Source organism: Glycine max, chromosome 9, assembly GCF_000004515.6.
Source record: "Glycine max cultivar Williams 82 chromosome 9, Glycine_max_v4.0, whole genome shotgun sequence".
NCBI lineage: Eukaryota > Viridiplantae > Streptophyta > Magnoliopsida > Fabales > Fabaceae > Glycine > Glycine max.
In genome coordinates, this window is record NC_038245.2 from 8,496,827 (window position 1) to 8,515,723 (window position 18,897).

Here is an 18,897-nt window from a genome sequence, read left to right on the forward strand (position 1 = left end):
AAGGAATTGAAGATTTGATGGATTCTCAACCAATGAAGACTTTGAAGAATTGGAGTTTTGATAAGTAATTTCCTTGATGATGTGTGTGTTCTTTTATTTGATCTTGAATTAAGTTTTAAGACTAAGTTGCCTCAAGCCTACACCAATCTAATAATCAAATGGTCATGATTTTGTGAAAACACTTAATCTAGATCACCATTGGTTTAATATGTTAAAATGCTTTTAGTTTTTCTAGAAAAGGGAAAAGAACCATTTAATTGATTAATCGTTTAATTTAATCAACTTGGGACTGTTAGTAAAATTTTCCAAGTGAATAGGCAATTTAGTCCCTGAGATTGTATCCATTTTGCATATTAGTCCCTAACTTAATATTAAATTCAAAATAGTCCCTATCTTTGCAAAAGTGTTGCAAAATAGTCCTCCCGTTAAATTTTAAAGTAACGTCGTTAATGATGTCAATTTTAGTGCCACGTGGACTATCCAACGTGGCACTAAAGGATGACGTGGCATGACACATGGACGTGCCTCTTAAAAGATGTCATGTCATTTGATGATAACAAAACGAGTAAATAGGCAATTTAGTCCGTGACTTTGTACCCCTGTTGCATATTAGTCCCTAACTTAATGAAAAATTCAAAATAGTCTCTATCTTTTGCATAAGTATTGCAAAATAGTCCTTTCGTTAAATTTTAAAGTAATGTTGTTAGTGAGGTCAATTTTAGTGCCACATCATTTGATGATGATAAAATGAGTGGCTTCTTTAAATTTGATGGTTCTGAACCAATTGAGGCATATATACGAAAAGAACCCACACACACTTGCACAAATAAAAAGAACCAAAAATCCACAGTAACAACCTTATCTCTGTAGCCGTCAACAACAATGGGCGAGGTCTGCATAACCATTCTATTTTCCTCTTTTTTTTTCTTCAATTACCATCAATATATCATTTCGTGTTCTGATTTTTTTTGTGTGTGTTTTGAATAGGAAGAGAAAAAACCAGAGGAAAACAAAGTGGAGGAGAAAAAAGCAAATGAAGAAGAAAAGAAAGAAGAAGAGAAAAAACCAAAGGAATCAAAAGATGACAAGGAATCCAAGGAGGAATCTGTGCCGCCAGAAATCGTGCTAGGCACAACCTTTGCAATACATGGACACTTTAAGCACGATTTCCGGCATCTTTTAAGTTAGGGACTATTTTGCAACACTTATGCAAAAGATAGGGACTATTTTGAATTTTTCATTAAGTTAGGGACTAATATGCAATAGGGGTACAAAGTCAGGGACTAAATTATCTATTTACTCATTTTGTTATCATCAAATGACGTGACATCTTTTAGGAGGCACGTTCACGTGTCATGCCACGTCATCCTTTAGTGCCACTTTGGATAGTCCACGTGGCACTAAAATTGACCTCACTAACGGCGTTACTTTAAAATTTAACGGAAGGACAATTTTGCAACACTTTTGTAAAGATAGAGACTATTTTGAATTTAATATTAAGTTAGAGACTAATATACAAAATGGGTACAATCTCAGGGACTAAATTGCCTATTCACTCAAAATTTTCCAAGTGTAAAGATTTTGTCATGTTCAAAAAATGGTTGATTTGATTTGTCAGATATAATGTTGTTTTCGATTAGTGATTCAATAAGGAGTATATTATGATTGAATCGAAAGTGATTTTATGTAAGATGATGTAATTATGATTAAGTGTTGACATTAGAATCAAGTGCATATATTGTTTAGAGATATTTGGAAGTCATTTGATCACATGATCAAATGAAGATTTGATTACCAAATCAAAAGAAAGTTTACTAGAGGTGTAATGTTCATTTCAATGAATTAACAATTGAAAGGTGAAAATTGATAAAGAGATTTGCTTGATGAAACATTTGAAAAGTTTCTAAGTATTTGGTGAATTTGATTTGTGAGACGAGTTTCTAAAGACAAATCATTCAAAGACGTAAATGAAAAACGAAGAAGACAATTATCAACGAGTTTTTTTTGTAAAAGAAACAAAATAGTTGTCAACATCTAAGATAGTCTATTTGTTTAAGTTGTACAAATGCATAAATCTTGCAATTCAATTGTTGAGTCCAAAAACTATAAATAAGCACAATAGTAGTCATTTTTTCCTTGGGGAGAACAATTGCACAAGTTTCGTTACCACCAACACGTCGCACGAGACAGGCTCCCAATCCTAGGAACAATGTGTATATTTGAACTCATATTTTAACGCAATTTATCTTTAATGTCATTCATTTTCTTTTGATGAATTTACTTTATTGAAATTCTATTCTACATTTCTTTTACAAACTCTAAACTCTTTCCAATCCCCATTTCTTCTCTAAATTGTCATTCTTTTATTTTTCTTCATTTTACATTGTATTTCAATTACACGATCGATTATACTTTTATTTCTACACAATTTTTCTAATTGCGAATGTAATTGAAAATTTTCTTTTTTGATTTCATAAACAATTTTATCTTTCCTTCTGAAATTTATTTTCACATAGTTTTCTAATTAGGAACGCAATTGAAGGTTTTTCTATTTTGATTTCATAAACGATTATATTTTTACTTCTAAAGATATTTTAACTTTGCATAACATTCTGAATGCATTGTTACTTGTTCAAATTATTTTATGAATTAATCTCATTGTTCTCTTAGTTAAAAGTTAGAACATTGCTAGTTTTTTTAATAAAAGAATTCATAATTGTTATTTTGTCCCAATAAATAAAATAAGTTATTTGTAGTTTATTAGAATTAAGAGAACAATATCAATATATTTATTTTTTATTATCCAAATGAATTTCCACCATAATAATTGTAATGTCATGTTTTATTTATTTTATTTTTTGTGTGATGGGATCTTATTTTACTTTATTTTGAGAGATATATGTTTGAGTGTGTTATTATGTAAATTGAGGTGTTTGTTTAGTAAAATTGCTAAGTTTTAGTGTATTTTGAGTGTAGTTGGGCCTAGACAGTTATGAGCCCAAGTATCTAGTCACAATAATGGATAGAAAATAGGTGGGAATAGAAGAAAATAGTAAATAGATAGAAAAGAGGACCAGACCTCTTCTCCTAAAATCCTTCACATTTTCAAACCTTAGAGTTTCTTTCTCCATTTTCTTTCTTCTTCCTTCTCTCCACTCCTTTGGTGCTCAAGAATCCTTTCCTCTAGAGCTTGCATCTTGAAACCCAGACAATGGTGGCTTGATTCTCCAAAATCCTAGAGGTTACCGTACTTGATTTTAATAGGTAGGTAACAATCCTTCCCCTTTGGTCCCTTGAGCTCATTTTTTTTCCTTTTGCTTAAGCTCTTTTATAGGTTGTGTTAGGATCTTGTTTTTTTAATCTATTTTGATGTTGACATAAGATTTGTTAACTGATCATAGATCACTATTTGGGAAGGTTCACTCAAAATCACTAACCTCCTCCTTGCTTCTTCCTTCTTCAAGAGCTTGGAAACCTAGGAGATTCTTTAAGGCAAGGGAAGCTTTTACTATGTAAATTATTGGTGCATGGAGTTTTGATGTTGTTTTTCATGATTTCAGGTTGTTGAATGTTGGATGTTTATGTTGTTTTGTTCATTTTTGGTTTTGGGTTGGATTTAGATTTATATGCTCTATTTTGAGGCAAAAACATGAACTACAGAATTATGCAGTCTTGCTAGGCAAACAAACCCCATTGCCTCAAGAAAATTCTAAGGAAAAAAGAGAGCTTTACTTGCTAAACAAGTTGAGTGACCCTTTAGGTAACTCAAATAACCAAATTAGGAAAAGTGACATTCATAAAAGTTGTATCCCTAGATGTTAGCTAACTAATGGTGTTGGTTTCATTTTAAAATATTGTGTATAACTCAAAAAACGATCAATTTAGTGAACAAAGATCAAGTGGTTGGTAATAAGTAAAAGTTTCAATTAGATGGAAATTTTAGGGAAAGTATAATTTCAAAATAGGTCTTGGTGTTAAAATAAAAGTTGGAAATAATCTTCTTAGCTTTTAGTTGAGACAAGCATGAACTTAACTGAGTTAGTATAGCTTTAACTATCATGTTTATAAGTCACTAAGGACATAGATGCATAATAGGAAATGAAGGAGATAGTAACCCAAAAACTTAAGAGATGTTATCAGAGCCATATATATGAGGCATAAAGTAATTATAATGGTAGGTAGATGTATATTTATAATGTTTGGTTTGACCTATGATTTTATTGTTGATAATTATCGTGTTGCTGTTGAAATGGATGAATTGTTGAGCTTATGGAATTGCTAGATAAGTTCCTAAGTGTATTGTTAAGAATGAGTATGGACATGGAGTATCATTTGGCCTAATGTACCATGCATACATGACATTTACTTATGGGTAGGCACATAAGTTGAGAGTGTTTAGTGGACTCCCAACCTAGTACTGGGGTTTTTTATGGTGGCTAACGAGAATGAGCCTATAGATTAGACAAGTGGGAGAAATCCTATAAATGTAAGGTCATGCAAACCTTATAGACGTAAGTCATTACCCACACTTGTCTAATTTTGATAAAACCACATCACCTCCACAGGGTCAACTCATGAGACTCCCTTAATGGTCAGAGAACTAGAACATGATAGGGGATGAGGTCTATGGGGATCACCCATAAGTTGTAGAAATCTCCATGGAGTCATGTCAATATTTTATTACACAATTACAGGTGTATTTGAGATTCAAGTATGATTTGAGCTTATGGTATAATATGTATGAATTGAATTGAGAATAATTGTTTTTATTCAAATTTCTGTTAAACTATAGTCTCATGCTTGTATTTCATTTATAATATGATTTCTTTTTGTGTAAGCTTACCCTTGCATTTGTGTTTGTGTGATGTTGTATGACTGTGATGATCGTGTTTGACACAGGAGCTGATAACATTGATGTTGAGGGAGATCCTGCAACCTCTTGAAGTTATACGATTGAAGGATAGACTAGGAGTCGAACTCCTTCTTTTGCTAGTGATGTATATTTTGTTAGAAGGGACCAACCTGTTAGTGTTGGTCGGCAAGTGTACCGATTCACTCAAGTAGCATAAAATGGTAAGACCGAGTATCGTATCCTCAGAGAATTTGTTTCACTCAAACATTGTACATTCAGTATGTAAACATTTGTGTGGATTAAAAGCAGAGTAAATATCAAGTTGGATTCTGTACTAAAATCTATTTGAACATAAACTAAATATCTAGAATTATGTAAGTGAAAACTATAAGGTAAAAAACATTGGGTCGTTCTACTAAATTTCTCTTGATGTTAATATGTATTTTTCTCTATTTAACGTTACCCTAGTGTTCTTATGCTGAGAAACTACTCAAATCAAGATCTCTCTAGTGAATAAGCCTAACTCTCTTTAAACTTCGTCCTTGATCCCTCAACAAACTTAGTCTAAAAGAGTTGCATTTAGCCTACAACATAATATAAACTAGATCACTGCACTTCATTCCTATACATACAGATTTATAGCTTGCTCTAACAAGTTAAATTACGAGCCTTGGGGAACTCCGAGATATCATTTTTCTAAGGGTTCCTGCAAAAAATCTCATCAAAATTCGACATTTCCCAATGCTAAAAATCCTAACTATAAATAGAAGCAATGAATAACTTTTTGGTTCAAGGTTCTGGTTCAAGGTTCTCTTCCATTTGTTGTTTTAATTATGGTTCAAGGTGAATAACTTTTATACTTGCTATAAGCTTATGGTTCAAGGTTCTCTTCCATTTGTTGTTTTAATTATTCATTTTAATTGCTGATTTGAAGTTTTTGGTTACGTAATTTTATGTTTGATTTTTAAGGTGCAAAGAATGTCATAAGTGCTTGCCAGGAATGTAGAGTGAGATGCTTGATATATAACGATTCAGTAGATGTTGTAGATGGTGGTTTGCATGATATTCATGATGGAGATGAGTGGTTGGTGTCTACGTGGAAAGTAAGATTTTGTTGAACCAACTTTTTTTTTTGTTTTGGTACTTGTTAATGGCTAGATAAGATTATTTTGTTTTGCAAATGAATAAGCATTTTTAATAGGGGTGTGTGAATTGCAGACTAACAACACGTTAAATGACCTTAAGGCTCAAGTGGAAGCTTTGATCCTGAGTGCCAATGACATTGATGGCGTATTGACATGCTCTCTTCGTCCTAGTAATGTTTTTGGACTTGGTGACCCAGAATTTGTGCCATACTTTCTCAAATTATCAAGATATGGTTTTTCAAAGGTAGTTTTCTTTTTTCTTAGAATTTGTTATTTTGGTTTGTAATTGTACATTTGTAGGATTCATATAGTGGGATAACACTTTTGTTATTGTTGTTGTTTACATATATCATGTGATTCATATTGGTTGGCGTTGCTGACTTCAAGTCTTTATTTTAGAGTAACAATTTCTCATTTCAGTTTATTATAAGGACTGGTGATAATCTTTCAGATTTCACCTTTTTCTGAAAATGTTACTCATGCCTATATTTGTGCAGAAGAAGCCTTAAATTTCCAAAAATTTTTTGTAGCAGGAAAGGTGTGTATATATTGAATATCAATTTACTGCTTGCTCTGATCAATTATTCATGTATAAAGTATTTTTCTTTTTGTGCAGACATTTTTCATCACAAATCTTGAGCCTATGAAATTTTGGGAATTTTTCTCACTTTTGTTTGAAAGTCTTGAATATCAAAGGTAAAATTGAGCAACCTGTTTTGATATATGAGTGGCATTATATTATTTTCAATGTTACTGATGTTTAGTTGTATATTTTGACATGTTTGAATGATATAGCTTATGGAAGTATTAGAAGAGGAAAAAAGCTTTATAAATTACATTTTCTTAGCTAGCCACACTGACTATTTCCTATCCATTTAGGAGACATCATAACAAATTAGCACTTTCTTAGGTATATTTGCTCCTTTGGCTTGCTATTTCATTCATTTCTAGAGGCAACAAAGGGCTATTTGTGTTTTTTCTTTATTTCCAATTTGTGATGTAGAAACAAAGCTTCAAGAATTATTTTGATGATGCCAAGGAATTTCAAAGATCATTCAAGATGAATTTCAAGGATGAAGAAAGCAAGATGTCAAGCAAAAGATCTCAAGATAAGATATAAGATAGACTCTTAGAAAAGTTTTTGAAAAGCACAAATGATTGACCAAGTGAGTTTCTATCTTAACAAAAATTTTCCAAGCATTTTACTCTCTGGTAATCGATTACCAGAAGGTTGTCTGGTAATCGATTACAAGAAGCCCAAAAATTTCTGAACAAGGTTTCTCAAAGGTGTAATCGATTACCATGGCATTGTAATCTAGTGCTTATAACGTTCAAAAATATTTTAAAAAACCTTGTAATCAATTACACAAAACATGTAATCGATTACCATTGGCTCTAAACGTTAGAATTCAAATATTTTCAAATGAAGAGTCACATCTTTTGAAGAAAAATAACTGTGTAATCGATTACACAAACATTGTAATCGATTTATCAGTGGAGAGTTTTCAGATAATCTGCCAACAGTCACATCTTTTCATTGAATTTTTGAATGGCCATCAAAGGCCTATAAATAGGTGACTTGGGCATGAATTTTCTTCAGAGTTTTCCCTGTTCTCAAAAGGCATAATCCTTTCAAACAAAAATATCTTATCATCCAACATTCCTTGGCCAAACACTTGTGTTATTCAATAAGGAATTGAGTGCTTCATTGTAAACATCTATCTCTTTCAAGAGAGATCATCTTCTTCTTCTTCTCTTTCTAATCAAAGGGCTAAGAGACTGAGAGTCTCTTGTTGTAAACCATCTGAACACAAAGGAAGGGATGTCCTTGTGTGTTTCAGAAAGTGTAAAGGATTTGCGAGATAGTGGAACTCGCAAGCGGGTTTCTTGGGGATTGGAAGTAAGCAATGGACTTTGCCGAACCAGTATAAAAACTGTGTTTGCACTTTCTCTTCCCTTAAACTCTTTAATTTATTGTTGTTTAACATTTACATTCAGATTGTTTAATTTGAATCATCATTTAGAAATTCATCTTTAAGGGAACTTGGAACTTGCATTAAAATTAAAGTAGAATTTTTAATTGGGGAAATAGTTTGTAATATCTTAATTCAACCCCCCCTTCTTAAGATATCTGAGGCCACTTGTTTAACATGTGACCTCTTATACTATTAACCAAGTCAAAAAAATCCTTGCTATAATTGTAGGCCATTAATCAAACTTCTTGCTAAGGAATGAGTCATATTAACCATAGAATCATTCTCTCATTTAGCCAAAGACTCATCTTTTTCAAGATGATGGAGTTCCACTAAGCGATCAAAAGCAGATAAGCTACTCGATGGTGGAAAAGGTTAAAAACATAATGCAAGAAACTTGCATTGCAATGTTTACATACATCAATTAAGGTTTTCTATCTTTAGTTAATGTCAAAGCAATTTTTGGTGGAAATGAAATGAATTGAAGCATATTGATAGGTATACCTTATTGCACGAATATGTGTCTCATCTTGTTAGAATAGTTAGCCCTTAATCAAAAAATTAACTAATTAAAATAACCCTGACATAAGTATAAGGGAGGGCAACACCAACATCTATAAATACCTTGCTCGTAGGATTGCTTGGATATTTGCATTTTCTTGTTTATAGGGTAAAAGATGTTGTCTCATTTTCTTGTAGTGTCGTGAAATGGACACATTTCAACGTTTGATTGCAGGGTGGGGTAAGCAGGGGTCCCTTTTAATCAATGATGCATGTAATTAAATGAAATAAAGAAATAGAATAAGTATGAATGTGTATAAAAAAGATTAAGTGTGATTAGGTGTATAGTGCAAGTGTTGTATTGATCAATAAGTTAGTTACCCTTTTCCTCTATTTCACTTGCACAATAAGACCATTATTGTTTGTATTCACAACTCTCAACTGGGTTTTGATTAAAATGATCTAACCTGTAATTTTGTACAAATGTTCATTGGAGATGGAGCAAAACTTGTTCGCAATGCCTTTCAACTAGCAAAAGAAAAGTCACCATGCATTATTTTTATAGATGAAATTGATGCAATTGGAACCAAGCGTTTTGATTCCCCATTTGACACGTACCATGTCACTAGCCTTGAGTTAAATTGTGTTTTTAACTCAAATGATTGGTTTATAGACTTTGGGGCTAATGTTCATGTATGTGCTGATAAGAAAAATATTTTCTTTATATCAAGAATCAAGCACACCTGCTGTGAGCATGAGGAATGAGAGTATGACACATGTGTTAGGAGAAGGTTGAGTGAAGCTAGTGCTATCTTCAAATAATTTTCTTGTTTTAGATGGAGTATATCACATTTCTAATATTAGGAAAAATTAAATAAGTACTTCTTTGTTAGTCCAACAAGGGTACAAGGTTGCTTTTGAGTCCAATAGAGTTGTTATTACTAGACATGGTGTTTTTATTGGTAAAGGCTACATTTGTGATGATTTGTTTAAGTTAAGTCTTTTGCCTCTTTCTATTAATAAAATATCTAACATTTCTTCTTTTGTTGCAAATGTTGAAAAGCTATTGAAGAAGTTTAATTATTTTGATGTGAAACTTGTTTCTACTCCTTATGACTCATTCATTAAGTTAAATAAAAATTTGAGTAAAGGAATTTCTTCTCATAAATATTATCAAATTATTGGTTCTTTATTGAATTTGACAAACTTCTCTAGGCCTAAAATTATATATGCAATTGGTAGATTAAGAAAGTATACTAATAATCCAAATCATTCTCATTGGACTGCATTAGAAATGGTTTTTAGATAGTTAAAAGGAACCATTAATTATGACATTCATTATACATGTTTTCCTATTGTTATTAAAATTGACAAGTCATTATGTCTTTACTTTAGTTGGTGGTGTAGTATCATGAAAATCTGCTAAACAAACTATTATTTCACGTTCTACCATGAAAATAGAAATTATTGCTTTAGACACTGTTGTTTGATATTTTAGGGATCTTAATAAAATACCAATAATCACCGAAAACATATTACTTTAGATTATCAAGAGGGGTTGTGAAAAATACCTGGATCCATGATAAGCAGCGAAATTGATGGGTCTGAGGAACTGTTGGTTTTGTGTTCTTCCTCAACCAAATCACCGTTTTTCTTTTGGGACCTTAGGTTTCTCGTTAGATGGGGAGAAGAAAATACAATTTTTGATTTGGTGTATTAGGGACCACAACCTTGCTTTAACTTGTTAGAGTTCTCATTATTCCCTAACGGGCCAAACTGATTTTCGCTTATCAAGCCCATATTAATTTCTGATGATAGTCCAATAGGCTCACCAAATTACATTACTTTTATTGAGCCTATAAATGTAAATAACTAATAAATATAATATGTAGCCCACACTAATTAATTAATTAGGAATTATAAAATTCCTAACAATTGTTGCTAGTGACGCTGAGTTTCTTAAAAATTTGCTATGTGATTTGTCATTGTTGAATAAGCCTATACCTCCAATTTCAATGCATTGTGATAGTCAAGTTGCTACATATAAAGTTACTAGCAAAAACTTTAATGAAAAAAGAAGACACTTAAGAGTGAGATATAAGTCTATTAGAAATTTGATTTATCATGGTGTTATTTCTCTTGACTTTGTCAAGTTAGGAAACAATATTGCAGATCCACTTACAAAAGGGTTGATGCGCCAACAATTACTCGAGTCGTCGAGGGGAATGTAATTAAAGCTCATTGTTTAGTCACAACAATAAACACTCGTCTTCGTGTGATTAGTGATACCATGAATGAAGTTCAACGTGTAACAACAGAATTGTTTGTTGACTAAAGTACACCAAAATAATTTTTATGGAGTTGTCCTGTTTCACATTCCTACGAGGTGTATTATAAATTGTGATAATATTAATGTTGAGGTATTTACATATGTTTATTATTTTTGGTATAAAAAAATATCTCTTAATGAATCCGATGACAATTATTGTAGGGGTGAAGGTCACAAACAACTCTTTGAGGATTCATCTCGTGAATGTGGTGGTGAGGTCGTCATTGTGAGATATGGACTAATCTCTAAGTGACACTCACGAAATAAGATACATGCGTAAGGTCGTGTAACGCACAACCACTAATTAGAACCTAAATGAACACCAATATTGCAAGGGTTGTGTATTAAAGTCTAGTTAAATAAGGTGTAGTTTAAGACAACTAAGTCTCTATATTTTTCTGAGGTCCATCAACACTAGGTATAAGGCTCAAACTCGAAATGTTTCTTACATTGAAATATAATTTCACATGCTCCATCTTTTATGTTTCTATACAAATTGCATTTCTTAAAATATTTTAAAATATGTGGGGAGATGTTAGTAAATATTTGTTTTATAATTTAAAATTTATATAATTTATTACTTATATTAATTTTGTTTTTATAAAATAAAATATTTGTTTTATTCTATTTTTATTTTTTAATCTAACAAGATTTTTTTGTTAAGCTTAGTGGTTAGTTCCAATTATAATTGGTTTGTTGAGATTCTTTTTCGTGCACGTTCCACCTTACACATTGAGAGTTTTTAGATATTAGACTCGGGTTGTGTTCGTAAATATCACTTTTTTTTTAATTTTTTCACTTTTTTTTCTTATAAAAAAATTATTTTCTTAAGAGCAAGAATATTGGTATTCAAAAATTTCTGGAATCCTTTCACCGCATATGATCAGAACAACAGATTGTCGTATCTTGATAGAGAAGCACAATCAGAGATTTTTCTACCAATGTAGTGGAACATTTTTTTTTTCTCTAAGGATAACGTTTATGCGTTTCAACCCAAACTATTTAAAATTTCTTCCCAAAAAATATTTTTCTTTATACTTATTGTATATTATATTACATTGTTAATATGTCTTAAGTTACTTTGTTATTGTTATTTTATTATTTAGTTCAAGACATTATATCCTCTTCTCATTTATTCCTTTTATTTTTATTTTTATAACATTATCTTTATAATAAAATATTTTCTCTCAACTACCTTTTTTCTTTCTTTATCCACGAGATTTCAAAAAATAATTATGCCTTTGAGTTTGATGGCGTAATGAGAGCGGTGTGTTGCAAGCAAGGAGAGATCACGTGTGCCACAGGTGATGCGAGAACATGTGTGCCACTAGTGCCAATGGTTGTGCGACCACCTTTAGAGGCTGGCACAACAAGGATAAATTTGCCGTTGTGAGAGAAAAACTTGTGCAAAATCCTTAGTTCCTGATGGATATTTTCTAGATGGTGAAGTAGGTGAGAAGAAAAAAGTAGGAATTAAGTTGTCATTTTACTTTTTTTAATTGTTATATAATTATTTACTTTTAATTTCTGCCATTTAAATATTCTAATAATAAATCCAAAGACTAATATTATTGTTACACCCATGAATCATTTAAAATACTAATCCATGATAGAAGCCGCCCATGTAATAGATTATTCATCTATCAAATACTCATTAAAGATTTTGATAAATAGTCACTTTTATTCTGAACATATAATTGGTTAATAAATGTATTTTAAAAAGATGAAAATACAAAATTTAGTCCCCTAAAAATGTAAAAAATGCGATAAATATATCCGGATGTTAGCTTTCGTTTGTCACCATTAATAAAATAGCTTACATGTCACAGATGAATAAATTTGTCACTAAAATGATTGTCAACGTAGTCATCTCTAATTGTCAACATAGAGACATATTAGTCATATAATATTTTTTTCACTTTTAGTCTTCTCACTCGGTTGAGAAATGCATCTCTGAAAAGATGAAAATATAAAATTTAGTTATCGAAAGTGTAAAAAGTACAATAAATATATTAACATGTTAATAGTAGATTGTGACTAATTATTATAATTTGAAAAAAAATTATAATGATTGAGACAATTTTTTTTAACAAACTTGTAAATTAAGTTGAGTTTAAAAGAAAAAAGAATACTCGTTTTATAGTTTTATAGACTAAAAATAATTTTTTTAAGCTCATGCTTGATGAAAGTTTCAAGTAAAAAAAATGTTTATTGTAAAACATTGTAGTTAAATTAGATTCTTGAATAATTTTTTAGGAAAAATTGTAATTCCAATGACACTTTTAATTTGTAAAAAACAATCACCTTATTTGAAATTTATTTTAAGGTTATGATTTTTTAAATGACTAGTCAATAAAAAAATTGTATATGATTTAATAAAAGTAATTTAAAAATCAAGAAACTTTTATTATTATAATTTGTAATTTGATGTCATTGCATATACTAATAGACATTCATATTTTATTATGAAAAAATTATAAAAAATAATTAAATAAATAATATTTGATTAAATACAAACAATGATTTTCTTATTATTTTACAATAATTTTTTTTTCTGTGTTGATAACATTTATTCAAGGATTAACAATCAAAGAATTGATTTTTTATGTTCCTATACTGACTATTAGAGATGAATCACATTACCAATTATTTTAGTGATAAGTTTGTCCATTAATAAAAGTCAACGAGTAAATATATTTATCATATCAAAAACAAAAGTAATCAAAATACTATCTACCAAATAAGATTGTAGGTTCATAAGGATAATATTTTAAACACATACTTAACCAACATTGTGTCTGATTTTCAATTACTTCCAACTGAACCCCGATCAACATTTACTTTCCTTCTACGTTTTTATCTTGAAGAGTAGAAAACTCCATCTAACACCCACTCAAGCTAAAACAAACGCATAACATAACATGATCTGCTCGAGAAAAATAAAATAAAACAAACGAAAACTTAGTGAGTTGAAACGTCAGGAATTTCCAGTGGGCCCAGCAGGCCATGTGACTGCAACTTATGAGAGACGCAAAACCAGAAAACAAACAAATAAAGAAACCACATAAAAAATAGAAAAACCAAAGCACAAAAAACACATGTCTTAATAGAAAAGTCGGCAACGATTGATGGTTTGTCACACCACCGAAGAAGGCTTCAGGAATCTACATAGCTTTTTCCTCAGAGCGTTGAAAATTCCCAGACTCTCTCGCTTCCTCAAAATTTCGCCCTCTTTCATTCAATTCTCTTCTCTGCTCTTCTCTTCTGTTCCCACCTTCTGATCCATCATCCCTCGTTTTCTCCGAACAATGGCTGCTGGTGTCACTGTCAAGTCCGAGGTTCTAGAATCTTCTCCCCCTGAAGGAGTATGTTCCAACACGGAGGAAAACCACCTGGTTCAGACCAATTTGTCTGATGGGTCACCCAACAAGTATGTTTCTAACAAGTAACAACTCCTATGTCTCGCTTTCTATGAATTCATGCACTTTGTTCCCACAAAACCGGTTTTTTTTTTTAAGTTATTATTATTTTCTTCAATTACCCTTTTGATTTTGAACAATTTCTTTTGGATGTGAGACCGTGAGATGAAGAATAAGACAGTGGTTTGTGTTAATTCGATGGTTTCCGTTTGTGTGAGATGAAATAGAGGACCCATATGCTTTCGGGTTGTGTGGCCATTTAAGAAGTGATTTTTTTTTAAAAAAATTAAACTTATGTTGTGTGGCTGAAGGGGGTTTTGTTTAATTGGAGATATGTATAGAGAAGGTTGTTTAATTGGGAAAAAAAGAAGAAGTAAAGATAGTGGGTTTCAATTGTGCTTGTAAGTTGTAACCCTACCCTTAGTTTTCTGATGAATTGAGAGGATTTTTTAATTAGACCCATCTTTTGGATTAAGTGAATTAACCTGAGAGATTTGGGATAGAGGGTGTTTGATTTGGGTAATGATTTTTTTTTCCTTTTCAAGGATGAAATTCTGGGAAATTGAGGAGGAAAATATTTTCTAGGGCACAACAACCAACCTAGCCTTATTCAGTTAATCCTACGAGGTGGAATCTGCTGTGTAGATCAATTGATACCATTCAAAAACTAAATTTTCAAGGGATAATTTGGCAGTTGGTCATATTTAATGGTTCCATTGAAGTTTTCTTTGATCCACTTTACTCATTGGAACCTCTGTTCATCCTCTCACATAACCAAACCACCCACTTGAAGAAAGTTTATGTCTTCGTGTCCTTAGTAGGTGCCATTCCATTTTTCTATCAGATGTATTCATTCCTAGAATCCTAGTCTTATGTGTTCTTGTTTATCCACGCATTACCATCAATACTGTTATTTTCATTTGTTATTATCATTTTTTGCACTCCAGGTGGAATATTTCTGCTACACTGTACACTGTAGAGTATTGATGTTTTCTTTAGCTGTCTTGTAGAATTTTCTGAGTTTGATAGGCACTTTATTATCATAAATTATACCTGAAACATTTCTTCATTTAATCCACCTGGTATGAATCAATATTGGTGACATCTCTACCAGTCTACTAAATGTCTCGTTGTTTCTAAGGAGATGAGTTTGTCGCTATTCTATTGTGTACCAGGGACTCATTTTGAAGTCAATGCCTTTGGTTTAGTTTCATAAAAAAGCTTTTGTGCATATATTTTCTCACTTGGATAATGGATGGATCCAATTGGAAAGGGAGAGTTCTACTTTGATGAAATTAAAATTTAAAAGCAAAATTTTCCTTAAATCTATGTCTTTGGCTTAACTCTGTTTCAGTTTACCAACTTTGTAATGGTCTGAGGGTCTTTGCTTGACAAATATGATACATGACCTTCCCTGTCAAATTTAATAAAAAAGAATATTATAGTTCAAAATATAAACCCATATTCTAGTATGTATTTAAATACTATCTATGCCCTGGCTATGGAACCCAAATTCAAGTGCTTCCTAGCTGCTTGGCTTCAAGGGCATTGGCTGGTGGATCACAAATTAAGTTACATCTGATTGTTATTGATTTATGTTTAGAGGTTTGGTTTCTGAAAATAATTAATCTTAATAGGCATTCTTTATGCAGCATTATTAATGACACCAACATCGTGTAGCATGGTTGACAGATAACCTTGCTCCTTATGCATGTGGTTAGGGGTTCAATTCCCAGGTTTGTGTATGGAAAAACATTTGTTAAGAGAGATTAACCATTAAATGGACTTCAGTATCTCGAGGGATTAGTCCTTGGCTCTCAGCCGAGGGATACCCTGGGTCATCCAAAAAAAATTAATGGGCTTTCACTTTCCATATTGGTCAAGGATTTTGCTGGAGTGAGGGATTTAAAAATTGATGAAGGGAATCATACTGATTTTTTTTATCAGTATTTTGGTGTGTTTTAAAGGGTCAATAATTACCAATAGAACTTGAAACTTTTGCATTCATGTTAAGCTGTTAACATTGATACATATTTTGGTCCCTAGTGGGGTAATGCTGTTATTGTTGTTGTTGTAAGCACCAATTATAAAGACACCTACTTAAGTTCATATTTGGATTAGCTTATTTTGTGAGGAAAAAAAACGTTTTTTTTTGGTAGCTTCTTGAAGGATCTTTAAAGATTATCATTTCCCTTGAGAAAGGCTAAAACAAGCATGCACTTATACTAAGCTGTTTAGAGTTCAAATGTTCAATTGAAAATTAATTCTTCACACATCTCTTAATACTAAAAAAAGCTTCTCACTTTAAAATTTAGAAAATATAAGAGGAAATTTATTAGAACTAAAGCATCAAAGGTTTTTGAAAGTCTAATTTACATTTCCATCAAGTTCATGCTAACTGATGTTTTCTCATGTGTGTTTCTGATTGGTTGTTTATTTATTATTTTCTCTTCTAGGTCTGTGCCAGCATCTGGACTTAATGCAGTGATTCCTAGTGCAAATCAGCTTACCATCTTCTATAATGGGAGTGTTTGTGTCTATGATGGAATCCCTGCAGAGAAGGTATGCCCTTGCTGCACTTTTAAATCATGAATCAATCTTGCAGCTGTTGTTTCTTCAATCCTGGCTCTAACTTTACATGTTGCGAGCTTATGATGCAATTCTAATCATACATTGTTTTATTTACTAACAGGTGCATGAAATAATGCTTATTGCTGCTGCTGCTGCCAAGTCTACTGAAATGAAGAAGATTGTGACCCAAACTACCCTCATTTCACCCGTTCCCTCTAGGCCTTCTTCTCCACATGGAATCACTAACAATATTGCTTCCTCGCAGAAGAGTTCCATCTGCAGGCTCCAAGCTGGTAATTTTCCCATTATGATATTTAGAGATGATATTCTCAAACAATTTTGTCTTCTTTGTCATTTACCCTTTAATAACTGCACTGTGCTATTTTAATGTAACAAACTTTTAAATCCCTCCTGGCTTGGCTTTTGCATTATGTCTCTTTTCAGAATTTCCAATAGCACGCAGGCATTCACTTCAAAGGTTTCTTGAGAAGCGTCGTGACAGGTACTATCTACTTGCGATTTTTAATGGGGAATCTAATATCTAATCAGTTTAGAGTCTCCAATTTTGTGCATGATTTTCTTATACGTATCATTTATTTTTGTTAAAGGCTTGGGAGCAAGGCACCTTATCCTTCCTCATCAACCACAAAAGTGGCTGACAACATAGAGAACAACTTCTGTGCTGACAATGCACCAGAACTGGTTTCCTTGAACCGATCTGAGGAGGAATTTCAGCCAACGGTCTCTGCCTCTTGAGCATAACCAGTGTTTGCTCCGTTCTATGTTGTGTGATAGTGTGGAAGACTATGAGTATGAATGTAGAATCACAGACACTGATGTAATTGTATTAGGTTATGAAGTCTGTAACTGTGTTTTATATGTAACATAGCTACTAAACCTGAAATGGTCTGTAACAGTGTGACTTGAAAGTTGTGTGCATCTGTCCACGTCTAGGAAGTATGCTATGTGTTTTGATCACTCTATAGTAAACTGTTATTCTTGTATGAGACTATGTGGACAACTGATTATCTATTGTGTTGATGTTCCAACTTCTATTTTTATTACACCGTTGAGCCTTTAATTTTTCCTATTTGTTCCCGGCAGAGAAGAACTATAATTAGTTGGAAAAGGTTGATGAACTAATTGAATCTTAAGAATGTAAGATTTGAGAATATTTTAGATGTAAGACAAAAAGATGCTTAATACTTTCAATTTTTGTATTTGACAAGACAATTTATTAAAGGGAGTAAATCTATATATATCACTGTTTCTTTTGCAAAATGTGCATCAAGTAAATATATAAGAAATTCCTTAGATTTTTTTTTTTGTAATTAAAAATTTATAGTAGACCTTGACATATTCTGTTCAATATATAAATAAAAGTGAGCAATAAATAATTTTGTTTTACAAAGGTCTTTTTTGCCAATCCTCACAATCCATGTGCTTTTTTTGTTATAACTTGAATGTGTTCATGAAAAATGGTGGCTAAAACATTTGTCTACTAACTTATTAAAATTTAGGAGAGGAGAGGAAACAAGTCTATGGTGTTTACCAAAAACAAAATTAAAAAAGTGCAAAAGAACAACCTATTGGATTATGCATATTTAATCAATGAAAATAAAATATTACATATTTTTAGCCAACTCTACGAGTAATATTACTAAAAAAATATGACAAACTGATTTTGTATATATGATATACAATGCGTAAAAAAATTAAGTTTTATAGGGGAAAATCAGTCAATTTGACTGAAATTTAAGTGGTTCAATGTGTAAATTTACATGAATTATATGATTTTTCTGTGCCTATGTACATAAGAGGAGTAATTTATAAAGTGCAAATAACTAGTTTATTTTGACAAGGTGAATCCAACCACGATCGGCGCCTTAGGTAGAACTGCATTGGCTAGGGGAATTTATTTTGGCAGCAAATTCCTGTTTCCCTAATGATGCCGAATTTAACTATAGATGTTAATAATCCGACAACAGGTATATACACAAGTATTCAATATGTTCATTTGTCCAAGTGTCTATTCAAAACAAATCCTAATGAAACGGTCATGATTCGTCAATGCAGTTTTGGAAGTTCAAACGAGAGCAGATATGCA

The 18,897-nt window shown here is 31.8% G+C and overlaps 2 protein-coding genes across 3 annotated transcripts; both read left to right on the forward strand.

The window, feature by feature from the left end:
- Window positions 1-5,725: 5,725 nt before the first annotated feature.
- LOC102667763 (3beta-hydroxysteroid-dehydrogenase/decarboxylase-like) lies at window positions 5,726-7,117 on the forward strand. The gene is made up of 5 exons (XM_006587980.1): window positions 5,726-5,735; window positions 5,822-5,955; window positions 6,071-6,241; window positions 6,449-6,535; window positions 7,001-7,117. The coding sequence occupies exons 1-5, from the start codon at window positions 5,726-5,728 to the stop codon at window positions 7,115-7,117; spliced, it is 519 nt and encodes a 172-aa protein (XP_006588043.1).
- Window positions 7,118-13,867: 6,750 nt separating this feature from the next.
- On the forward strand, window positions 13,868-17,839 carry LOC100306045 (uncharacterized). Of its 2 annotated transcripts, none has more exons than XM_014779540.2 (5): window positions 13,868-14,245; window positions 16,676-16,781; window positions 16,912-17,083; window positions 17,235-17,292; window positions 17,399-17,839. In XM_014779540.2, exons 1-5 carry the CDS (start codon window positions 14,109-14,111, stop codon window positions 17,544-17,546), a joined length of 621 nt encoding a protein of 206 aa, XP_014635026.1. In that variant the 5' UTR covers window positions 13,868-14,108; the 3' UTR covers window positions 17,547-17,839.
- The last annotated feature ends 1,058 nt before the right edge of the window (window positions 17,840-18,897 follow it).

What these genes read in the sequence shown, in the direction of transcription:
- LOC100306045 (XM_014779540.2), top strand. Translation starts at nt 14,109, where the DNA reads ATGGCTGCTGGTGTCACTGTCAAGTCCGAGGTTCTAGAATCTTCTCCC. An exon ending in AACAAGTATGTTTCTAACAA is followed by an intron (nt 14,246 to 16,675) that starts GTAACAACTCCT and finishes TTTCTCTTCTAG; the next exon opens with GTCTGTGCCAGCATCTGGAC. An exon ending in ATGGAATCCCTGCAGAGAAG is followed by an intron (nt 16,782 to 16,911) that starts GTATGCCCTTGC and finishes ATTTACTAACAG; the next exon opens with GTGCATGAAATAATGCTTAT.
- LOC102667763 (XM_006587980.1), top strand. An exon ending in GGTTGGTGTCTACGTGGAAA is followed by an intron (nt 5,956 to 6,070) that starts GTAAGATTTTGT and finishes TGTGAATTGCAG; the next exon opens with ACTAACAACACGTTAAATGA. An exon ending in CAAGATATGGTTTTTCAAAG is followed by an intron (nt 6,242 to 6,448) that starts GTAGTTTTCTTT and finishes ATAATCTTTCAG; the next exon opens with ATTTCACCTTTTTCTGAAAA.